Source organism: Acanthopagrus latus, chromosome 10 (assembly GCF_904848185.1).
Source record: "Acanthopagrus latus isolate v.2019 chromosome 10, fAcaLat1.1, whole genome shotgun sequence".
In the NCBI taxonomy this organism is placed as follows: Eukaryota; Metazoa; Chordata; class Actinopteri; order Spariformes; family Sparidae; genus Acanthopagrus; species Acanthopagrus latus.
Window position 1 is genome coordinate 19,402,381 of NC_051048.1, and position 21,614 is coordinate 19,423,994.

The following is a 21,614-nucleotide window of genomic DNA, read 5'->3' on the forward strand; positions in this document are numbered from 1 at the left end:
GTCTTCCTTTATTTCTGTGATATACTGCTGATGCTAAAACAGTGTTTTTCAGAAATTAAGGACACAGGGAAAACGGGGACACATGAATTAGAAAGGCAAAGATGATGGGATTTATGAGTCTGTACTAAAGATGGAATGGTGACATTGTAAAAAGTAAATAATACTTGAGGAAAAGTGAAAAAAACAAAAAAGGTTAAAATACTATTTTGGTATAAATGTAAGTCCCCCATATGAATAGTAAGCTACATGAGTAAAAGTCTCAGAGTATCTGATATTATATTTAAGATTAAATCAATTGTACCAAATTATACATATATGTTCGAGTATGCATTGTTTGCTCTGATCTGATCATAATTAGAATCAGTGTTGTTTTGTTTTTGATTTCTGATTTAAAAAATGAATTTGTCCTGCTTTGGCTCAGTAACATAAATGTAATGGAGTAAAAATTACGATATGTACCCTCAAAAATGTAGCGGGGTGAAAGTGTACATACTCAAGTAAAAACACCTCAAACTTGTATTTGATTACAGTATTTGAGAAGGACCAGATGTTTATTAACTGCACCCCATCACAGGCGGCAACATGGGTTCATTTTACAAGGAGGCACCCGTAGTTTCAACACTTCGACGCTGGGACAGTCTCCTGAATATTTAACCTGGACCTTCGCTCTCTCTTGGGGCTGGAATAACATAAAAGTTGAGTGTCTTCGCTTCATTCCAGGGAGCCAGGCTTGACATGTCAGGCCTTGGTTGTGTGAGGGCGACCAGCAAGCGGCGCTTCAGCCCCGGCTCGACTCTCTGCGCCGCTGTCGCTGAACATGTCCGCAGAGGATCGGGTTACGCTACGCCCCATCTTTAAGCCCCAGTCAGTGCGCCGTTAGCCGCAGGACAACACAGGATAGGCTCTGATACTGGCCGCCGGGGACGTGAAGGCTCCACACTCATGTAAGTGGCTTTTTTTCCCCCTGACAAGTTACACTCGAGGACAGCGTCAGCGAGGATTTATGGATGTGTTTTAAACTTCATCTTTGTTTTTGTTTTTTTGAGGAGGGGGGGAAGAGTCGCCTTTGTTTGCTAACGTTATCGCTAATGAGACGCTTGCAGTCGCGGTGGGCTACTAAGAGAAAAAGACGGGATTTAAAATGGCTTTAAGCGTTTCCTCTTCTTCTAAAGTGTTGTATCTGTGCTGTAAATGGCCTGCACTGTTTTGACTCAACACAAGCGACTCAAGCTAACTTCTTCACCGCCTCCTTGTCGGAAGCCTGTTGCTCTCCTGCTCCATGGATGAGATGGGGAAGGAGGTGGAGGAGGAGGAGCAGTCGAGAAAAGCGGATTGTCCCAAGTGCCTTGACGACTACTATATTCAAAATACAGGCAAACATTACCACCATCAATTCACGTTCCCCTATGGTAGGGACCGCTTTATTAAGACACACGAATACATATAAACACAGAGACGTTGGCTGCTTGACCGACATTTTCTTCATATTTTCAACTGCACGCCAAAATGACAACCTGTCGTTGCGAGCTAATTGTGGTCACGGATAAGGCCCTGATTTTTAATTTAATTTAAAGCTTTAATGCTCCCACGTTATGGGTTTAAGCGTAACTGTAGCTAATGAGTTCCTCGGGCCTTCAGTGAATCATTACAAGCCACAAGATATGTGCAACCCTGTGAGCAGGATCCACACATCTCCAACACATTTGGGAGTCCCTGAAAGCAGCACCTATAATAGTCTATATATAAGGTTATTATAGCCACATTTACAGTGATATAAGAAAACAAGACAAACTAACAGTCTACTGTATTGGAATATTATTTAGCTGTATCTTTATTAAATCTGAAAAGTATATATTTGTTTGGAACCAGCCTCTTGAACCATCTTTTAGGTGGTCGTACATGTAAAGAAGTAAAGAAAGCCTAAACAGATTCATGCAGAGCTCATATCTTTTCCTGCAGTAGGCCACAGAAAGTCAGACCTACTCAAAAGTAAGTTTTAATTAGAAATGCTAATTTTAAATAATCAGACAAAAACATAACAAGGCACAACCGCCACATACTGTATTAGAAAGCTCATAAGAAAGTTGTAAAACACAGTGAGCGAAGCAAATTGAAAGAAAATAAACAAACCAGTGCAGTGGTGATCCTCCTGCCACATGCACTGTAGCTATTCTAAGAGTCTATGTAGGGCTTTAAATTATCCCACCAATCTCCTTTAATCGTGTAATGTCTGCCTGAGTCGTGTCATGCTCGTAACAAAGCTACTTCTAAAGTCAAGTATGACGTTCCTGAGACGGGAGCTGACAGCCATCATGCCATTAATCAACCCATTAGTCAAATATAGGAGACATAACCATTTGTTCATATGTTGCCATTAGGTTGTAAATAGAGACATGCCAAGGCTTTCACTGGCTTTGCTCACACAGTAGTGTTTTTTTCCTCCAAGTAGTTTGCTTCAAGCAGCCAAATATCACATGTTTATTAGATTTTATAAAAGGATGTATTTAGCTTTACAGTGGGCCCTGAAAGAACGAGGATTTTCACTACATCGTAATATATCTTATTAGCCGAGGAGCCCATGAAAACTGTGAGAAAAATGTGTCTGAGCACAAAAATAGAACTGTTTTGATAACTGATTTCTTTTCAGTTCAAGCCTCTCAAACATGATTTTTTTTTTGTTGCTTTGCTATATACAATAATAGACCGACTATCTTTGGGTTTTGGATGGTTCTTCCAACAACACACGCTTTCGCAAGAGATGACATTTTTAAAAGATGTTTTCTGACATTTACAGGCAAAAACATTAGTCATTAATTAAAACTATTGAGAAAATAACTGGCAGATAAATACATGATAAAAGTATCTGTTATGATGTAAGCAGGGTGTTGCCAGTTTCAAAGTGACTGATAAGACTGAAAGTGATTATTAGTCATCCAAATGTTGTTTCATGAAGAAATGTGGCTATATTTATCTGGTTGGAGAGAAATGGATACTCATATTTGATGCTGGCTGCCAAAGTGTTGTGGAGTCCCAGGAAAGATGAGAATATCTAGACACCTTACGATATGGTTCTAATTCAGAGGGCTATGATTTAAATATAAAACAAATTTCAATGTGGTTTGATGCATCAGAATGAATCAGAAAATTGTTTTCTCTCACTGTGTCATTATTTGCTAAAATAGCATATTTGTGTTGATCCATTATAACTAGAATGTCACTCAGTAGAGTGCATATCTGCAGCCAGGCCCAACAGTCGCCTTTGATTCAATCAAGCCTTATCCAAATGACACATATTCAAATCTGCTAAATCTGGATTTGAATTATTATGTGCATCAAATTGTTCTCACTGCGTGATCCACCTTGCTGTACCAGATGTTTTTTTTATCAAGAGTGACACATTGTTTCCTAAAAAAATCCTACAAAAATAGTAAAAACACCCTATTGTGCAATGTTGATCCTGGATACATTCCTTTATCTGGATCTGCACCAATTTTAAAGGGGTTTCAGCACCTCAGTGGTGGAACGAACTCCCGACTCCCGTAATGTAAATGTCTATTCTGGGCTGAAACGCATTCTTCATCCAAGTTTTGTGGAAACTTGTTCAGTTGTTTTTGTTTTGTACCTGTGCCAAACAGACGCAGGTGAAAACATAACCTCTCAGCCATCCTCACCAAAATTCAGAAATAGCACGACTCACATGTTTACATCCCTCATGTTTCACCATCCAATTGTTTCAGCCCTAAGGACAGACAGCCCGGTGTTATGAGACAGCATTCTGTGTCAAGAATTGGCTTTTAGATTTCTGATAAGTGACTTTGCTGTATCAAGACACAATCTTTCCAGAGAGAATTGTGATGCATTTAAGAATTGATTTTTTTTTTTTTTGAGTCCCAGACATGTGAGTTGCCAGGTGTTAATCCATTGATAAAAACATTAGTCAAAACTAAAGGCCAGTAAACTTCCAGTAGATGTCTGCTCAAACAGTCACACTGCACAATTGCTCTAGGGACTGAGTAGATAGTCTGCAGTTCTTCAGCACAATGGTTACTCTCTGATGTTATAGTGAAGCATTCTTAAAAGATAAATATGGCCCCCCAAACTGAAGGGAAATTTTTCCCTTTCATGTTGACCTTTTGAAAAAGAGAGTCGGGTTCAGCAGAGAAGGAGCCTTTCCAGCTCTTATTTTCTGTTTGCATAAATTGTGGAAGTTTAAAAATGTTGGTGCCCTGATATTCAGTCCTCTGTTTGTCAAGTGAAAGACATAACACATGATGTTGTTCTCTGCAGGCCTTGAAAAAGGGAAGAGCTTGGAATTGCTGTTAATGGAGAGAAATCACATTCGCCTGGAGTTGTCACAATGATAGAAACAATGGGTAAGTAGTCTATTATTATTATTATTATATGGCAACCAGATGCAAGCGATTGAGTCATTCTGTTGTCTTTGTGTTGTGTGGCTGTGTATCCACTGTATCAATCAGTTGTTATTTTACGTCCTTCCTCTGTCACTAATGTAACTGGCCAAGCTTTAGTGGCTGTGATATCAAATAGTCAGTTCAGTTACGATTCAGTACTACCGTGATAAACGAGACAAAACAAGAAATATTGCCCGTTTTTATTTTTTTGATCATCATTTCTAAAAAGAGCATTTTTTTTTTTGCGAAGGGGGTCTGGTCTAGTCAGTCGGGTGACCGTCTTTGCTGGCACTACATCGTTATTTGGCATATGTTGCCATATACTTGATTGTTTGTTTGTTTGTCCCCATAGAAATTTATTCGTCCAACTGTCAAGTGTGGAGCCAAATCGGGGCTGCCTGCTTCTGTCTTTAAGGCCGCAATCTGTGGTCACTCTCAGGACTGGCATGTTGACCATGTAGTTATGTACTATCAACCGTAAAATGCCCGTGCCAATGAGAAGTGAGGCCTAAATAATTCCAATTTACCTCATATTGAATTTGGGAGTACAGACTTCAACATCAAATGTGATTACATTTCAGAGGAGTCAAAGTAGCACTGCACTCTTGACTATTTCAATGGTCTGCCCCAGCAACACACACAAATGCCATCAGACTGACGCACATACACGCACCACTCTGACGGGACTCGTCATTATGCACACTGAGGCGAGCGCACTGAAAATGATACACTTACCTGCGTAGGACAAGTGGCGAACAGGAAAAAAAAAAATCCACTGAGTCTCCAACGTTATTGGCTTGTTTACAGCCTTTGTTCAAACAACAAAGTGTCTAAGCGCAAAAAGTGCTTTGGACCTTGTGCACGCCCTATTAGGTGTTAGTCACAGTTGGTGAGCCTCGGAAATTGCTTCATTTTTGTCCAGATGACGTTGGGCCGGCCCATCCTCACTAACAAGCCACTCTGGAGCTGCTCGATTTTAGGGCTTATGCAGGGTCCAGCAAGCAAACTGTGGAGGGCCGTCTTCCTTTATCTTTTCCTCCTGATAGCCCCGTTCTATGCTCCTGTGCAGCCCACCATTGACCCCAAAGGCAGGAAAGGAAACATTGCTATTCTGCATTCAAACAGCATGTTGAAAATTGAGTTTTTTTTCTTTGGGTGCAAAAGCTGATTCTATGTGATTTCGATATAGTAAGGTCTGTTGAGCACCAGTCAGCTTCTACTAAGCCCACAGGTTTAGATGTGTGTCCCTCTCCATCCTTCCCTGGTGCTTTATTTACATGTCACTGTTGAACAGAAAGAGGAAGTTAAAGCCAAATGATAGTTAGTAGCCAACTGGCTATAGAATATTGCACGTTTTGTAGTGTATTTCATTTTTTAAATGGGGCCATATCCGAACACCCCTCCCAGTCTCACTATCTCTCCCCATGCACTGATAAAGCCTCCGTCCTCATCACCTCTCTCCACCATCTATCTCTCCCACACGCCTCTCCTCCTCCTCGTCCTCTGCCTCCTCCTCCTCCGCCTCCTCCGCCTCCTCCTCTGGTCGGTGCTGTCACTGAAATATGCGACGGCTTGCAGATACACAGCGTGCCTTGCAGGCGGTGGAGCGTCTCCAGGCCAAACTGAAGGAGCGGGGGGAGGTGCCCACCGAGGAGAAGCTCAGCCTGCTTAAATCGGTGCTCCAGAGTCCCCTCTTCCACCAGATCCTAGCCTTGCAGAAGTCCGTCCAGCATCTCAGAGACCAGGTAAACTCACAGTATCCACTTTTATACATTGTTAAACAATCATTGAAAGAGTTTGTCTTAATTAATGTCCTCACGGCAGCACTCATTATTAGTGGTCTAATTGGGCTTGTGAGCCTATGAACATGTCAAATTAGAATAACAATGCTTAATGCAAATGAGTGATGAAGGGCTCTCACGGTGCTCGTGAGAGGTCACGAAGAGATCACAAGGTTATGGTCATGCATTATTTGTGTATAAGCTTAAACAGCCAGGATCTCTGTGCAGAAGTAACAGAGCAGTTTTCTTAGGAACAAAACAGCCAAAATTCTCTGTTTCCATCTTTTCAAGTGTGAGTATTTTCTAGTTTGATGTCAGTAAGTAAGTAAAATTTTTCACAGTTTGACATTTTATAGACCAAACAACTAATCAGTCAAAGGTGCAACGTGTAAGAATTGGCCACTTGTTGAATTCAGACTCAAAACATTTGAGTGACTGCTCCAGAGTAAGCATAGATAACACAGTTAGCCGAGCAGCTAGTTGTCAGAACTGGTAGCTCGGGGCACTGTTTTGGTGTTTACATCACCAGTATTGGAGCTCTTCACTGGGATGGGGCAGGGCTAGGTGCTTAGCAAGTTAATCTCAGTGGTCAATTTTTAAACATTTTTTTTTCATGTTTTCAGCTCAATTCTTACATATTGTATCTTTAATCTGAAAAATAATGGAAAGATGAATCAGCAATGAAATAATCATCAGTTGCAGCCCTAGCTGACGCCTTAACTAGCCTTCAGGCATCACCCAGACCCAAATTTATCTCACGCTGATACCAGTATGCCCATATGTACACTAACACAGGTATTGGTTGCAGCAATCATTCCTTCTGTTCATACTGGGGGAATTTTGCACTAAAAAGAACGAGACCCCTGGAAGATACCATCTTTATTAGACAAACTCATGCTGTTGAAGGCTTGTATTAGCTTTGGCTGAACATTAGAATGCATTTTTGCACATAAAGAGGACTGTGGAATTAAATGAGAAAGGGAGCTCTTAACAGCTGGTATGGACAAGCAAAACAACTGCAGTGAGCAATAATGCCTTTGATGAACATATGGGTATTTAGGTATTGTTGTAAAATGCTGTCTTTTGTCATTATAATCACAACATCACACAGAGGAAGGTTAAATTGAAACTTCTGCATTACCTGCATGTCAAGTTAGAATACTTTCCTTCTCCATTCTCTCCACTTCTGCCTTTATCACCAGAGGTCCCTAGGTGACCTCACTGATTCTGCTTTTGGCTCGTGTCAGGACACACGCCCCCACCCCTGTCTCAATCCCCATCCCCAATAGTGTTGCTGCTATGGCCAAATTGCTGTCAGGGTTCACACGAGCCAGATATAATATGGCTACATGGGCAGAGATAGTTGGTCTAAGTCAGGAACCCTTTTTCAAGCTGATTCCCTCCGTTGAGAATTGAACATTTGAGAGGAAAGGAAAAGAGCTCTTAAGTCGCAGTGGAAAGGGGCCAGGGCAAGCATTTGAGAAATAGAGACGAAAATATGTGAGCTATGCAGTGGGAGGCAGGGATGCTCGAGCTTTTTCACCCCTTGTGGAATTTAGATTATAAAAGCCCTGCTGGCATTTTTGTGTTCTGGCGATTTAGCTTATTTCAAAAGAGGTACATTCCTATGTGTATGTGTGTGTGGGTCTTTGCTGACACATGTGCATTTGTTTTACTAAGCAAAATTTATCAGGCGGCCATTCATCGTGAAGTCCCTCTCGGATCTTGATGTGGACCCATTCCATGTTGTAACAATAGTAAATAGACCCATTTCACAAACTGCAACAAGTCTGTATTATGTTTTTATAGAGCTTCCAAACCCAACTGCACTTGTCTGCCCCCCTTCAGCAGAACCAATTTGGAGAGACGGTGCGTTCTGATGTTTTGTTGTGAGACAAAAGCCAGACGCATAGACACACACACTGTCCGTCTTCTGGCTCTGCTAGTTAGGCCTTGCGCAGGCCCACGTAGCTATGGCGACAAGGCCCTGCTCTCCAATGAGAAAGAGGTCGCTGTGTGAAGTGGGGCAGAAACAATTTCTTAAATGTGCAAGAAGCAGACTGGAACTTTAATCCTCTTAGCCAGGCCCCAGCTAACAAAGCTCATGCATGAGGACAGCAACTTAGCAGCATGCTACGCTAACTTAGCCTGGCCCATAGGGTTTTGTTTGCTGTGTGCGGCACTAATGTGTCCTGTCCAATGGAGTTTTGTTTCTCTGGACTAATCTGGGACTGTGTATAAAGGAGGCATAATTTACAGTACATGTTTTCCTGGGCTCAGAAAGTTGTGCAGTCAACTTCCTAGTTCACAAGGACAGCTTAACTTGGCAATGCCATATGCCAAATGGAGTGTTTATGAAATTATTGCTGTATATTATGTCCGTCCTTTTGAATCCAATTCAGATGGTCATAAACATTATGCCCTTTGGCTAATGAAATCGGGAAAACACTGTTTTATGTAGTTGTCGCTTTCATGTAATTCATCTGTCACACAAGTAAAGTCATTGCAGTAATTAAAACCCAAGCATATTAAGGCATCCAGATGGCCAGTGATGCTTTTCCCCCACCATGATAGAAATATTGTATTTGGAGCCTTGTGATTGTTGGAACATCAGCTAAGAGCCATTATCTCCTGAAGGATTAGGCTGCCATAGATCCAGCTAATCGTGGTGGGATAACAAACTATCTGGCATCCCAGGAGTTTCAGACACCCAGACTTCAGGCTTTTGGTGACTAAAATTAAATTTGATAAATGTTTTTACGTTCACAGTTGGAATTGATCATGATGGGTTTTTTTGCTCCAGTTTTTAATTGTTTTTAGTTGGATTAGCGCCAGTAATTGCTGTTCTCTGTGGGAGCATTTAGTAGAAGTTCAAAGCTATATTGTAGACAACTTTTATAGAAGTTAAATCTTTTTTTGTTTGATCTGATCATTGAGTCCCTCCAACCAAGTGTTGTTTTACCCCTGCATTAAGTGAAAATGCATACCAGGGGGAAAAAAAAACGGTCACACAACGTGTACATTTCTTTATTTTTCCAGGGGAGTGTCCCAGCACCACGTGGGAGTGATGTTGGTGAACACGCCACTGCAGTCAAGCCCAATGGCGGCCATGTTTCCTACTCAGACACATCAGCTGCTACGTCTGTCAATGGCAAGACACCATCTGAAGAATTTGATCACATTATTCACTCCATGGCACAGGTAAAGTCAAAGGCAGTCATTGTGCTGTTTGTGTGTGGCGTGAGTTTAACGTCAGTGATGTAACATTGTTAAAATAGTGACATTCCCAGTAGATGTCTTTTGGTTTATTTAAACATAAATCATCTCACCGGCACCTCGTCTGTAAACAGGTAGATCAACTTGAATTGTTGTGTTTTAACTCAAACCAGATATCCTAAGATAGTCGAAGACGGGAATCGCAGACTGCATGCTGCGTTCTTTTCTCTTGAGGCACTTCAAATAGACTTCTAAAGTCTGCCTGTGGCTTTGATGAAATAGTGAATTAGCACAGAGCAACACTGTATATATATATATATATATATATATATATAGACGGGTGACAAATTAAACAAACTGGAATAAGTGACTGGAGAAACATAGCAAGTAGCATAAAAACTTCCATACAGGTTCACTCCATGTACTCACACTCTGTCTGCGGATAAATGCTGAGCAGGCCTGGTTGACTCTGATGTTGGATCAAGAAGGGAGGAAGAAAAGATGTAAGAGACTTTGAAAGATGGGTTCATTGTAGGGGCATGGATGGCAGGAGCTGCAGTCACAAAGACTGCTCAGCAGATTGGTGTTTTAATAGGAATGGTGTCTACTGGGACGTCTGCATTAAGATCTATGATAAAGACCTCAGCAAACATGGTCCAAAATCTTGATTGAAAGCACATTTGATAACCGTGATGGTCATGCATTAGCCAGTGTTAGACAGTGCTCTTTACCACCATCTTCAAAGCACCAAATAAATGAATATCTTTTGACAGACTGGCGTTCCATCCCTCCAGTTCTTGTGGCATGTGATGGTTACTAAGAAACTTGTATGTGTATTTTCCTTTGTAACCCATCTGCATATATCTGTGTATGATCCAGGGGCGCATCGTGACCCATGCAGAGCTGGAGAAGCCGACTTCAGGAGGTCTCGGCTTCAGTGTGGTGGGCCTAAAGAGCGAGAACCGTGGAGAGCTCGGCATTTTCATCCAGGAAATTCAACCAGGAAGCGTGGCTCACAGGTATGTAACAATCCACACGCCATCATTCAAAGAGCAATGAGAACAACAAGACTTCAAGACTGATGGAATTCTTATCACAACAAAGTCGACATACCAGAAAGTTTTATACCATTGATCTGGCAAAAAAATGAGTTATTATCTTACAAACTGTGTGTGAATTGAAGGAAAGAAGCGACAAGACTAACTTGATCTTATGCAGATTTAGGCTCTGAAGCCATTTGACAACACAATGACAGTCCATGTTTCTTTCTCCATTAGTGACGGGAAGCTCAAAGAAGCTGATCAGATCTTGGCTATCAATGGCCAGCCCCTGGACCAGACGGTGACCCACCAGCAGGCGATAGGCATCCTGCAAAGTGCTTCAGAGAGGGTGCAGCTCACGGTGGCAAGAGGACCCATCCCTCACCTGCCCAGTCCTGTCGTGTCCCGCACGCCCTCCGCTGCAAGTACACTGTCAGCCAACTCAAGCGCGGTATAGAAACATTCTCACCCAAACGTCATAAATGAAAGTGCAGAACAATAAAACACCATCTGCACTGTGAAGCTTTTTGAAATTTCTTTAGTATATGGCTATATAAATGAAACTGTTCTTGTGCTAAAGTTAATTTATTCTTTACCCATGCTTAGTGGCAGCATGTGGAGACGATTGAGCTGGTCAACGATGGCACTGGTCTCGGCTTTGGTATCGTGGGAGGAAAGACCACTGGGGTTATTGTGAAAACCATCCTTCCTGGAGGCATAGCTGATCAGGTAATGTCTGCTTTCTTTTCAAAGAGTTTAGCATCGTTTATACAATGATTATCATAAAATAAAAAGACGATTTTTGAAATATTCCATGACACTTTGAGAGAGCACTCCTGTCAGTTAGGTATAATGAGAATGAATTCATTGCAGACAAGCACAGAATTAACTATCACTCTGTCTTTTGTTTGTTACCAATTGTGTCATACTGAGTTTGATTTCTGCTGAAGCTAAACAGACTTTTTCCACCACAGGATGGCCGCCTGCGCAGTGGGGACCATATTCTAAGAATTGGAGACACTGATCTGTACGGCATGGGTAGTGAACAGGTGGCTCAGGTCCTCAGGCAGTGTGGGAACAGGGTGAAGCTGGTGGTCACCAGGGGTCCTGTGGATGAGACCCCTGCCGTCTCTGCTATCATGCCTGTGGTGCTGCCTACTGTCAATGAACACCAGGTGAGAGGAGGCTGTTTCACTCTAAATTACAACTTTGACAGAAATTTTACATATATTCTAACAAAGAGAAAATGCTATACATTCAAATTAATTTCACAATTTGCAGCGTCATTATAAGAAAGTAGTCTCTCTATAGAAAATAATCAAGATGATAATCGATTACCATTTCTAACACACACTCCGTGTTTAACACCTTTATCAAGACACTTCAGATCTAAAGTTCAGCTCTTTCATCTCCCATTTTATCCTGTTATAGTCCTGACAGGCCATGATAAATGGAATTAAAGGAAATAGCAGGTTGACTCACCTGTGACTTACACTTTGGAGAGCACATATAGCGGAATTTTATCAGAAACAGCTCTTACATTAACAGTTCCATGGTTATTTTCGACACTCAGCCCCGTTTAGGCATGAATGAATTTATGTGACTCATATGAATGATGAACATACCCTTTTGACTGTGCAAATTAGCTGTGTTTCTACCTGGTTTAGAGTGCTCATTATCAATGCTGAAAAATGTATCTCAGTGACCGTGAGGTGCCATTACTTGCCTTTCTGCTGTCGTCAAAAGAATAATCCTTTACCTGTGTTTGGTTAATGTTTACCTGTGATTTGCATGAATCTGTTCACAGGACTATGAGGAAGAGGATGCTGAAGCATTTGATGTGAGCCTTACCAAGAACACCCAGGGACTGGGAATCACTATTGCTGGCTATGTTGGAGATAAGAATTCAGGTGAGGAATGGCAGATTAAAAGAACATTTAAGTGTGTGTGTGTGTGTGTGTGTGTGTGTGTGTGTGTGTGTGTGTGTGTGTGTGTGATATTTATGTTTGACTAAAAATACATTTAAGCTGCTATGATTCATATTTTCCTAGCCTATAAGTCATGAATCAGATATGTAAATGAAAGGGGCAAACCCAGTGTTATCATCTAGCTCTAGTATTTTAGCATCTTGTAGCTAATTGTTTTGGTTTTTATGTCAGTAAACTCCACCCTCATGAGCCCCATTGATGAAAGCATGTGTGTGCTACCTGTTCAACAAAAAATGGCGGACAGAGTTAGCTTGGGGAACTCAACATATGAACTGTTATTTCCTCACATTCTATATAGTTTTAGTGAATATTTGAATGTTTTGAACAACGATTCTTACATATTACACTCTGAATATTGAATTTCCTTTGAGAAAGTACTCCTCATTCTTTATTAAGAGCACAGGGTTCATCCCATTATTGTTTATGACATTTGTAATATGAAACATGCCGACTAACATAGAATTTTAACATCAAACTGAAACATCTGTTGCTCTTCTCATTGGGTCTTATGATTCATATGTTCCTTATTTCTTTAATCTTTTTTTTTTTTCCACTTTTCACTGACTCCTCAGAGCCCTCTGGCATTTTTGTTAAGAGCATAACAAAAGACAGTGCTGTAGATCAAGATGGCCGTGTTCATGTTGGGGACCAGATAATAGCTGTAAGTACCCAAATTATGGTCTTTCTCGCTATTACTGTTTTCTCAGTCTTCAGTGGCATGAGGTAAAATATGCAGCGAATGTTTTATATAATCTGTTCTAATGATCGCATTTACTCATTTAGTCAATGGAGGAAAATTATCATGAATAATGAATAATTCACAATTAACTGATAGTTCATGAAGTATTTTAGTTTCATCACTGCAGGACATTAACATCGAAGTAAAACTGTTTAATTTCATGCATCATTTGAACAGGTTTTCCGGGGATTCTTAAAAGTTTGTGGAAAAAAATCAGCCCCTCAAAGGTTTTAGAAAATAGACATAAATAGGCAAACTATATTTAAAGTGTTTCTGTTCAAGATTTGAAATGTCTGTCTTTTGTGAACTCTGCTAGTCTTGTCCTTATAAACATTCTTTGTGTTGGTCCTTTAATCTGAAGGAAATTGGCCTTTAAATTCATCAAAAAGTCCTGAAACATTAGTTAATGATGCCCTCTGTTTTCTAAGCTCCTCACAAACTCTTGTTCTGGTCCTTTTGTTCTTGTGTGTGTGTGTGTGTGTGTGTGTGTGTGTGTGTGTTTGTTTGTGTGTGTGTGTGTTAGCTTGTGTGTGCTTGATTGAGTTTAAGTGTAGATGATGATGTGCTTTGGGACCCAGCTGAAGAGCTTAATAAAACACTTAACTGCCTGTGAGTTCTTAAAAAATAAGCAGTGTTTACCTGTCCAAAAAGATCCAAACAAACAAAGTCAGTGCTTGAAATATATTGTAATACTCATGTGCAGCACTCTGTTTCTATGCCTGCTTGAATTTTGAATCACTTTGAATAATATTATCTAATTTCACCTCTGTCAAACAAGTATACAGGTGGCAATCCAGCACACAGTGTCTCTTGTTTAATCCATGGGCTCACAAATGATCGCCCTCTGCAGGTCGATGGTGTTAACATCCAGGGATACACCAATCAACAGGCAGTGGAGGTGCTCAGACACACAGGCCAGACAGTCCACCTTAAGCTGATCCGGCGGGGCTTCAGGCCTGAAGAGATCCCCCCAGCCGTGGCCCCCAGTGTCACCGTCCTGCCTCCTTACACCACCATCCCCACCACCACCACCGTCATGAGGGAGCTAGAGTTGGAAAGGATGAAGGCTGAGGAGGCTGCTCAAGGTAGGAGGGATAAAGTGAGAGGAATTTAATGAGGATAGGCAAAAACACATTCCTTGTTACTGTCAAAAAAAAGGTGTCATTTGATGTGTAACTGTGACTCAGACAGGAGTTTTCATAATGCAGTGACAAGTGATTCCAAATGGAAATTTATCATTATTAATATATTGGTTATACAGAACAAGAAGTTTATCCAGCTGCATAAGAAAAACAACTCGAGTTATACTCAAATACAGTCCAAATGCGGACATCATGATAAACTGAGGATGACAAAGTTGGCCCACTATTACATATCTAGTAGGTGTATTCTGCTAGAGAAGGACAGAGAAAGGACTTTACACTTGAAAAATTAATTACTACTTTTTTTTTCCCTGTTAAATATCAAGTACACCCACATTACTGGCCATCTTTCCCTAATTAGAGAGAAAGTGCGCTCATTATTAATAATCACTGACAAAGGCCACAAAATATTTTCTCAGATATGTAAATAAAGTTTCGCACAATTTCTGTAAAGCACTACTACCCTCTCTGTATAGTATTATATTGCACTGCTTGAATAATGCACTGCCTGGACTGACCCAACCACCACACTTCTTTTGAAATTACCCAAAGCTCTCCATCGTTGTTTACACCCTGGATTATATTCAGTAGTGAATCAGCTGGTGATGTCTAACATCTGTCAGGACATCCACACAACTAAGAAATTGACAGCAGTTACAGCTAAGGCCTGCATGTATGTGCTTATACCTGTGAAGTACTTTCTGTTTTTGAAATAACTTGTCATTTTTGTTGTTCAACATCATAAATGACACTACATCAAAAAAGTTAAACTGAGAGCAAACGGAAAGATTCTGGTCTCCAGCTGTACTGACAGGACCTCCGGGCTATTGCAGAAGCTAGAAAAAGCAACTTGCATGAGTTGTCAATAGTGATAGATGGAGCTTGAAAGTGATTCGATTTGGCAACGGGAAGTTAAAGCCCAGAAACCTGCAGAAGAAAAGTATCTGTAGGCGGCAGAGGAGGCCAGTTTTTTTCTTGGCTGCTTTAAAATCTGTCAGAAACAAAACAATTACAGATAATAAATGAAGAGGAAGGAGTCCACATCTGTGTGTCTCCATGGGATGTGCGCCATTAGTCGATTAAATGTTTCTTCCCTTCCTTGCTTGCCGGCACCAGTACAAGTTGGTCTCAAATTACATAATTATAATTTCAATTTTAAAACCTTTTGTAAAAATACTGAAAAAAAAATAGGTTAACAGTTGTGTCTAAGATGTCAAACAGCCATAACTGTAGCTGTTGTTTCAGTGTTAGCTCACTTAGCCCTGCAGCTGACTACTGGTGAGTGTTGGTGTTGACACCACTAGCACAGGTTCTTTGGACCACTGGGAGAAAGAGGTTTCTTGGGCATGCGGCTAGCTGGTTAGCGTGCTAACTTCAGTAGATACCTCTGCAACATAATACATAGCCGTCTTTGACATAACATCAAAACTAATATTTCATCACATTCTGTTCATAATTTCAGTTAGATTAAATTAGTACATATTTCTCCTTTAACCTTATTGATTAAATTGTGCTTAACTTGGGCTTTTTTAAGTATTTTCTTCCCTTACTTTACACTTTTCCGTTTGACTTGTCGGGGAAATGAGTCATTAAGAAATTTCCCGATGTACAAAGTTGTAATTGGTTATTTAATGGCTGTGACAGTAGAAAGAAATTTAACTCCTCACTTAAATTGTTGTCAAGTCAGTATCAGGGTTTGTTGAGCTCCTTCTCAGCATACCACACCAGCTAGTATTAATTTTATGTTAGCACTTAAAAGTTGTTGTTTTACAGTGTAGACCATGGCTTGCTTGGGTGCGCAGGTAGTAATTTCATGGGTGACTAGTTTGGTGCCCTGTGGAACTCCAAAAACATTAATGAAGTTGTAAAAAAAGTTACTGGGTTCATTAAGCAGATATTTGAAGTCAAGACAGACCAATTGGGAAATGAGATAGGTGCCTCTTCTAAAGTGAAATTGATGTTACCACTATTTGGTGCAAGTAAGAGCATAAGAGCGTCACATAAGAAGACACATTCCCATGTTTATTTGTGCTTTTGGCTTGTGTGTGCTGTTAGAGGAGAACAGATGACTTTTTCTGGTGGCTATGTGCCGACACTGTCGTGTGTCTGTGCCGCTGCCTGCTTCCGTCCGTCTCACTGCGGCTCTCATTGTGTGTTTACAGTCACCACAGATGAAAAGCCGCTTCAGACAAAGAGTGAAGGATCTGATGTCAGCCCAGCCACGGATCAGCTAACAGAAGACAAACATGGTAGGAGGCTGGGATTCCTCTTTAAGCTCACCAGCAGAGATACTGGGCATACATCTGACAGATAAGGGTCATTGTTGTCAGGACCACACAGACCAGCAAAACACTCTGTGATGACTGCGGCTGGTAGCTTCTCAGATAGTAGCAATAGTTTTTTTTTTTTTTATGAATAGGTGCTGTTTTTTTTTTTTCTTCAAACCTTAGAGAGTTGTCAGATGTATGTTGCGTTGCTGGCTGTGAATGATTTAAATCATCTTTTATGATTTTGTATATTGACACAAGTACCTTGTAATGTGTTTTCTCAAGTGATGAAGCTGACGCCCTTTGAAGAGGAGGAACTAATGAAGAAGTGGCAAGAAATTCTTGGTCCAAGTAATGAAGTTGTAGTAAGTTTCTTTTTTAAAGAGCATTCCTTTCTCTCATGCATCACGTTATTCTTATCAGAACCTGGTTCCTGGGCATTTGCTCTATAATGATAAGCAGCTGAAAATTGGTATCTTTTGAATGAAGAAAAATGTGAGTCATCGAACAAAAGAGAGCATTCATTGGAATAATCTGTTATCGTGGCCATATGGTCCACATAATTCCTGAGATCTAAGTCCTTGTTTCCATGGCAGGTGGCTCAGGTGGAGAAGTTCAGTGAGAACAGTGGCCTGGGCATCAGTCTGGAAGCCAACAGCGGGCATCATTACATCCGCTCTGTTCTACCTGAGGGACCTGTGGGTCGCTGTGGCAAGCTGTTCAGTGGAGATGAACTGCTCGAGGTATGTGCTTCCGTATTTAATTGGCCACAGAGTTTTGTGTTTGATTTCCTATCTTGCCATTAATACATGCAGAGGTTCTACTTCCTACATGTATGTTTTGTATATGTTTTTGATATACTTTATATATACAAACTTCAATGTGCATAGCTTGTCCATCATAGTGCCTCAGTGATTAGCCACAAAACAAAAACATTATGTTAGGTGTCAGGACGCTGAATTTCAGCCACCAGAACTGATTGAATTTAAGTATAACACCCAAACAAACAAACCCACCCAACTCTGCGGTCCCAGTTTTAGATTTTCTCAGTTAGTCGTTTGTGTTTTTTCACGTTCCAAAACTTTACTCTACCACAGAACAACTCTCAAAGCCCACTGTACCTTACCTGCCAAACACTGAAATGGCAATCAGACAAAGTTAACAACTAGTGGGTGTAGATAGTGGAACATTTAGCAGGTAATGAGCCAGGTATATCCCTCGGGAGTCGGTAGAGACCAGACCGGAGCTAAAGCAAGAGGGAATATTGGACTTTTCAGTTGGCCAGAGACACGACTCAAAGTAAAATCTATGTGCTGACATATTCATCACCACAACATGATTACATGAAAATATGTGAATATTGAGTTTACAACTTGTTTCAGTGACCTCAAATGGACAATTAAGAAATCAGGTAACGCTGCTTTAACATCTTCTGTTACAGGTCAATGGTATATCCCTAATTGGTGAGACCCACAAGGAAGTAGTCAGAATCTTGAAGGAGCTTCCACTGTGTGTATACATGACATGCTGTAGGCCCGCCCCTCACCTGCAGACTGACATGGATGCAGTTCAACCAGAGTCAGAAGCTTTGGTCACAGCACCCGAATTACAGGTACGATATTTGCATAGCTTAGCTATACATTAGAATATTCAGATTTTAGCTTGAGTTTTTGAGCTGTATAATATATGTTTTTCTCGAATGTATCTACTCCATCTTTAGGCTAAAAACAGCAAGGCAGTTTAACTTACAGAGCACTGGAGCAGATGATGCATAAGTAAAGTCAGACTCCCTCCATCTCTTTGACATGCAGTAATGAATCATGAAAATGTTTCCCCGCCCCTGCATATAAGCAAGGGAATATGATTGGAGAGCAATACTCTTTAGTTCCTCCTCCTCCTTTATAGCCCATCAACCGTTATTAGCTTAGCCCGGGCTGTCAATCGCTCCATTGGCTTTCCACGTTGCCAACCATGATGGATTAAGACTTAGCGATAAGCAGGGGAGTCGGAAAGTTTATTAAGACCAATTCTGGTAATACCTCAGCAGCAGTAGCCAACAACATTTGCTCAAGATATGAGACATCAAAAGCAGCTTCCCTTTGGGGGAAAGGGATTTCATCTCTCCAGCTTTATCTATGATAATGTAATAAGGCCCCAGCATCCCAAAGATTTCCCCCTTTTATCCGCTGCCAGAAACCTGAGCCAGAAACACAACTGGAGGGAAGCAGCCTCTGGGTTGGGAGGCATACTGTTACATAGAGATTTTGGGCTTTTCCTCCTCAGAAACAAATAGACCTGAGCAGCGTACTGGTTGCTGAAGACTCAGAAGTGAACGCAGCAACAGTGTCACAGGATAATGTGACAGAGGAGGCGATGGGATCTCCTTTGGCGATGTGGGAGCTGGAGATCCAGAATATCGAGCTTGAAAAGGGAGAAGGGGGATTGGGATTCAGCATTCTGGACTACCAGGTGAGAAATCTAACTCGGACTTGTAATGAATTAGACAACTGTTTTTGTTAATATTTACAGTAATGTATTTGTACTGTTTTAAGTGTTGTTACAGTTTATTGTAATTATCATAAATGTATGAGGTAGTTAGTTATGTGGCCAGAAAAGCATTACTTAGCATTCATAGTTTAAATCTGCTAAACTTTTTGGCATATTGTTTTTTTTCCATCTGCATTTTGTATCATTTCCACAAAAAAGTATGCTTTTGATTATTATATAAGTCTAAGTTTACCTGCTGACCTCTTCTCACTGACCTGGACCGACTTTGCCATAGGACCCGTTGGACCCTGCCAAGACAGTGATTGTGATTCGCTCTCTGGTCCCCAATGGCGTAGCGGAGCAGGATGGCAGACTGCTGCCAGGAGACCGACTCATGTACGTTAACGCCACCAACCTGGAGAACTCCAGCCTGGAGGATGCTGTCCAGGCCTTGAAGGGGGCCATGCTCGGCAAGGTCCAGATAGGAGTAGCCAAGCCTCTGCCTGTAAGCATGAGAATTAGTATTCTTGCTTTCTTTCTGTGCCTTGAACCTGTGAATATTAAAAGGTAGATTGTAAGTTGCGCTGGGGTAAGGTCTACTAAGCTTGTTATTCGTACTGCTTTGAAAATTTGTTCAGCATGTCAGGCATTTGTCACTGCATGTATGTGAGGTTGTGAGTCAGCCGATCTTTATATCCTGTGTCTCAGTTTCCATTCATGAGGTCTCAGCTTACGAGGGCTTGAATTTTTCATGCGGGAAAGTAGTGGAGGTAGGCTGGATGGTTTAGCATTCCACCCAATGTTCTTTCAGAGGAGGCGACCTGCCTAAAATGCTCTGTGCCCTTTGTTTCACATTATTATATAATTGAATTTTCCACAAGCGCAGACCCCTTTGAACATTTAAACACATCAGGGCACCTGTCAAAATATTGGGTCCATCCACAGGTTCATCGCTTCAGGCACCTGTACTCATTGTACTGGACATTTCTCTCTGCAAAACTGCCCCGCATTCTTTCGGCTTTAGAGATGCTTTTCTCTTGTATTGAGTCTGCTGTTGGATTACACAGTGAGACCTCTGGGCTGCTGAGGTTAGCTGGATTACAGAGCTGTAGGAAACCTCTGTGGAGTTATCCAACTCTCCCGCAGGACGAGAAGTGTTCATCTGTGGGGTATTTTGTTGTATTGCTTCTCAAAATTGAGTCTGTCAAGTGTAATCCTCCAATATGCCTTCATGCTTTTCTAAGACCTGTCTTGGCTGCATGCTACACATAAATCGATATCAGGAGATCTTCCTAAAGAACATATGTGTGAAATGTGAGAGAGATTTTCTGTTAATTCCAGAAAAGTCATGAATCTGCCTTTTTTGAGGAATTTCTCTGCTTGATCACTTTTGCTCCAAGATCAATATTTAACTCTAGAGTAGTACCTTAAAAAAGTCTCAATAACTCCTAACATCTTTTCCCATTCCATACTAATTTATTTGTACTTGATTTGGTCACAAACAGTAAATCAAGAAAAGAAATTCACATAAAGCTGGAGACACTGAAAGAATTTCTCCACTTTCCTAGGGAATATGTGGATATTCCCACTCTCCACACCCATATGGTGAGCAGGAAATAACTCCATCATCCACCATCCATTCATTTGACTTCAACAGTATTTTGGTTGAAGAAGGCGAGGAAGAAGGACTGACTGAGGGCATCGTTTACCGAGCAGAGCCTGCATTGGTCAGTTAGCTTTTGGGAAAAACTGAAAAAATCAACCAGAACATCCTGAAAAAATGGAAAACAAATCGTACATTAGATGTTATATTTTGCTCCTGTCTAATTTTTTACCAACAGAGGTCTGTTGTTTGTAATCAGGCAGCAGTTACATATGAGCAGTATAAATAGACGCAAATATTTAAGGGCTATGTTCTTGTTATATCTGCAGTACGGATGCCCTGAGAGGAAAGTGACATGAAAGAAAGTTTTATAATTATGAGTGTGTGAGCACCACTACCCCATTTTCTAAGTAGTGTTACAACACTTTCTCATTTGCTTCTCACAGCTTCCGTACGGCATTATTTTGTAGTTTGATATGTTTATCTGTATTGACGCTAGGGTCATAGAATATCTTTGTAGGACTCAATAATAACGGCACGCTTCACGACCCGGTTGGTTACACTACTTCCATTCATTATCACAGATTGACACCAGCGAAGCAGACCTGTCTGATGAAAAGGTGTTGGATCACACTTACTCTGGAATGGAGGACGACACTTTCCAGGCGTCCATGATTGCTCTTCATGGAAGCACGTGCAGCACAGACCTGGATTACCTGCACTCATCTACACCCAAGGTAAGATACATTTTCATTACATGGCAACAATCAGAACCAAAAATGACTCTCCCATTTCATTGAATGTTACTGCAACACTAACTGCCCTTTTGTACAACCCGCTGTACAGCATGTAGTCATTATTCTTTGTCTGTTATCGGGAGCCCAAATGTCATGAGAAGTGTTTGTTATTCTTTGCTGAGGCAGTAACATTACTGACTTA

At 41.0% G+C, this 21,614-nt stretch overlaps 1 protein-coding gene across 12 annotated transcripts in view; it reads left to right on the top strand.

Annotated features, from left to right (window-relative positions):
* Positions 1-399: 399 nt before the first annotated feature.
* The window catches only part of LOC119027375 (multiple PDZ domain protein), a 47,005-nt gene continuing 25,790 nt past the window's right edge, over positions 400-21,614 (top strand). For 3 of the 12 annotated variants that reach the window (XM_037112521.1, XM_037112528.1, XM_037112529.1), the window contains exons 1-19: positions 403-944; positions 4,288-4,373; positions 5,991-6,157; positions 9,233-9,394; positions 10,289-10,428; positions 10,687-10,900; positions 11,056-11,178; positions 11,424-11,624; positions 12,257-12,359; positions 13,010-13,098; positions 14,027-14,261; positions 16,481-16,567; positions 16,871-16,950; positions 17,182-17,328; positions 18,027-18,197; positions 18,869-19,054; positions 19,368-19,577; positions 20,641-20,799; positions 21,260-21,412. In XM_037112521.1, coding sequence (XP_036968416.1) covers positions 4,358-4,373; positions 5,991-6,157; positions 9,233-9,394; positions 10,289-10,428; positions 10,687-10,900; positions 11,056-11,178; positions 11,424-11,624; positions 12,257-12,359; positions 13,010-13,098; positions 14,027-14,261; positions 16,481-16,567; positions 16,871-16,950; positions 17,182-17,328; positions 18,027-18,197; positions 18,869-19,054; positions 19,368-19,577; positions 20,641-20,799; positions 21,260-21,412 — 2,643 coding nt within the window. In that variant the 5' untranslated portion in view covers positions 403-944; positions 4,288-4,357. Of the gene's footprint in view, positions 945-4,287; positions 4,374-5,990; positions 6,158-9,232; positions 9,395-10,288; positions 10,429-10,686; positions 10,901-11,055; positions 11,179-11,423; positions 11,625-12,256; positions 12,360-13,009; positions 13,099-14,026; positions 14,262-16,480; positions 16,568-16,870; positions 16,951-17,181; positions 17,329-18,026; positions 18,198-18,868; positions 19,055-19,367; positions 19,578-20,640; positions 20,800-21,259; positions 21,413-21,614 lie in introns of all 12 variants that reach the window. The other 9 variants (XM_037112525.1, XM_037112526.1, XM_037112531.1 and 6 more) reach the window with 6 other exon arrangements.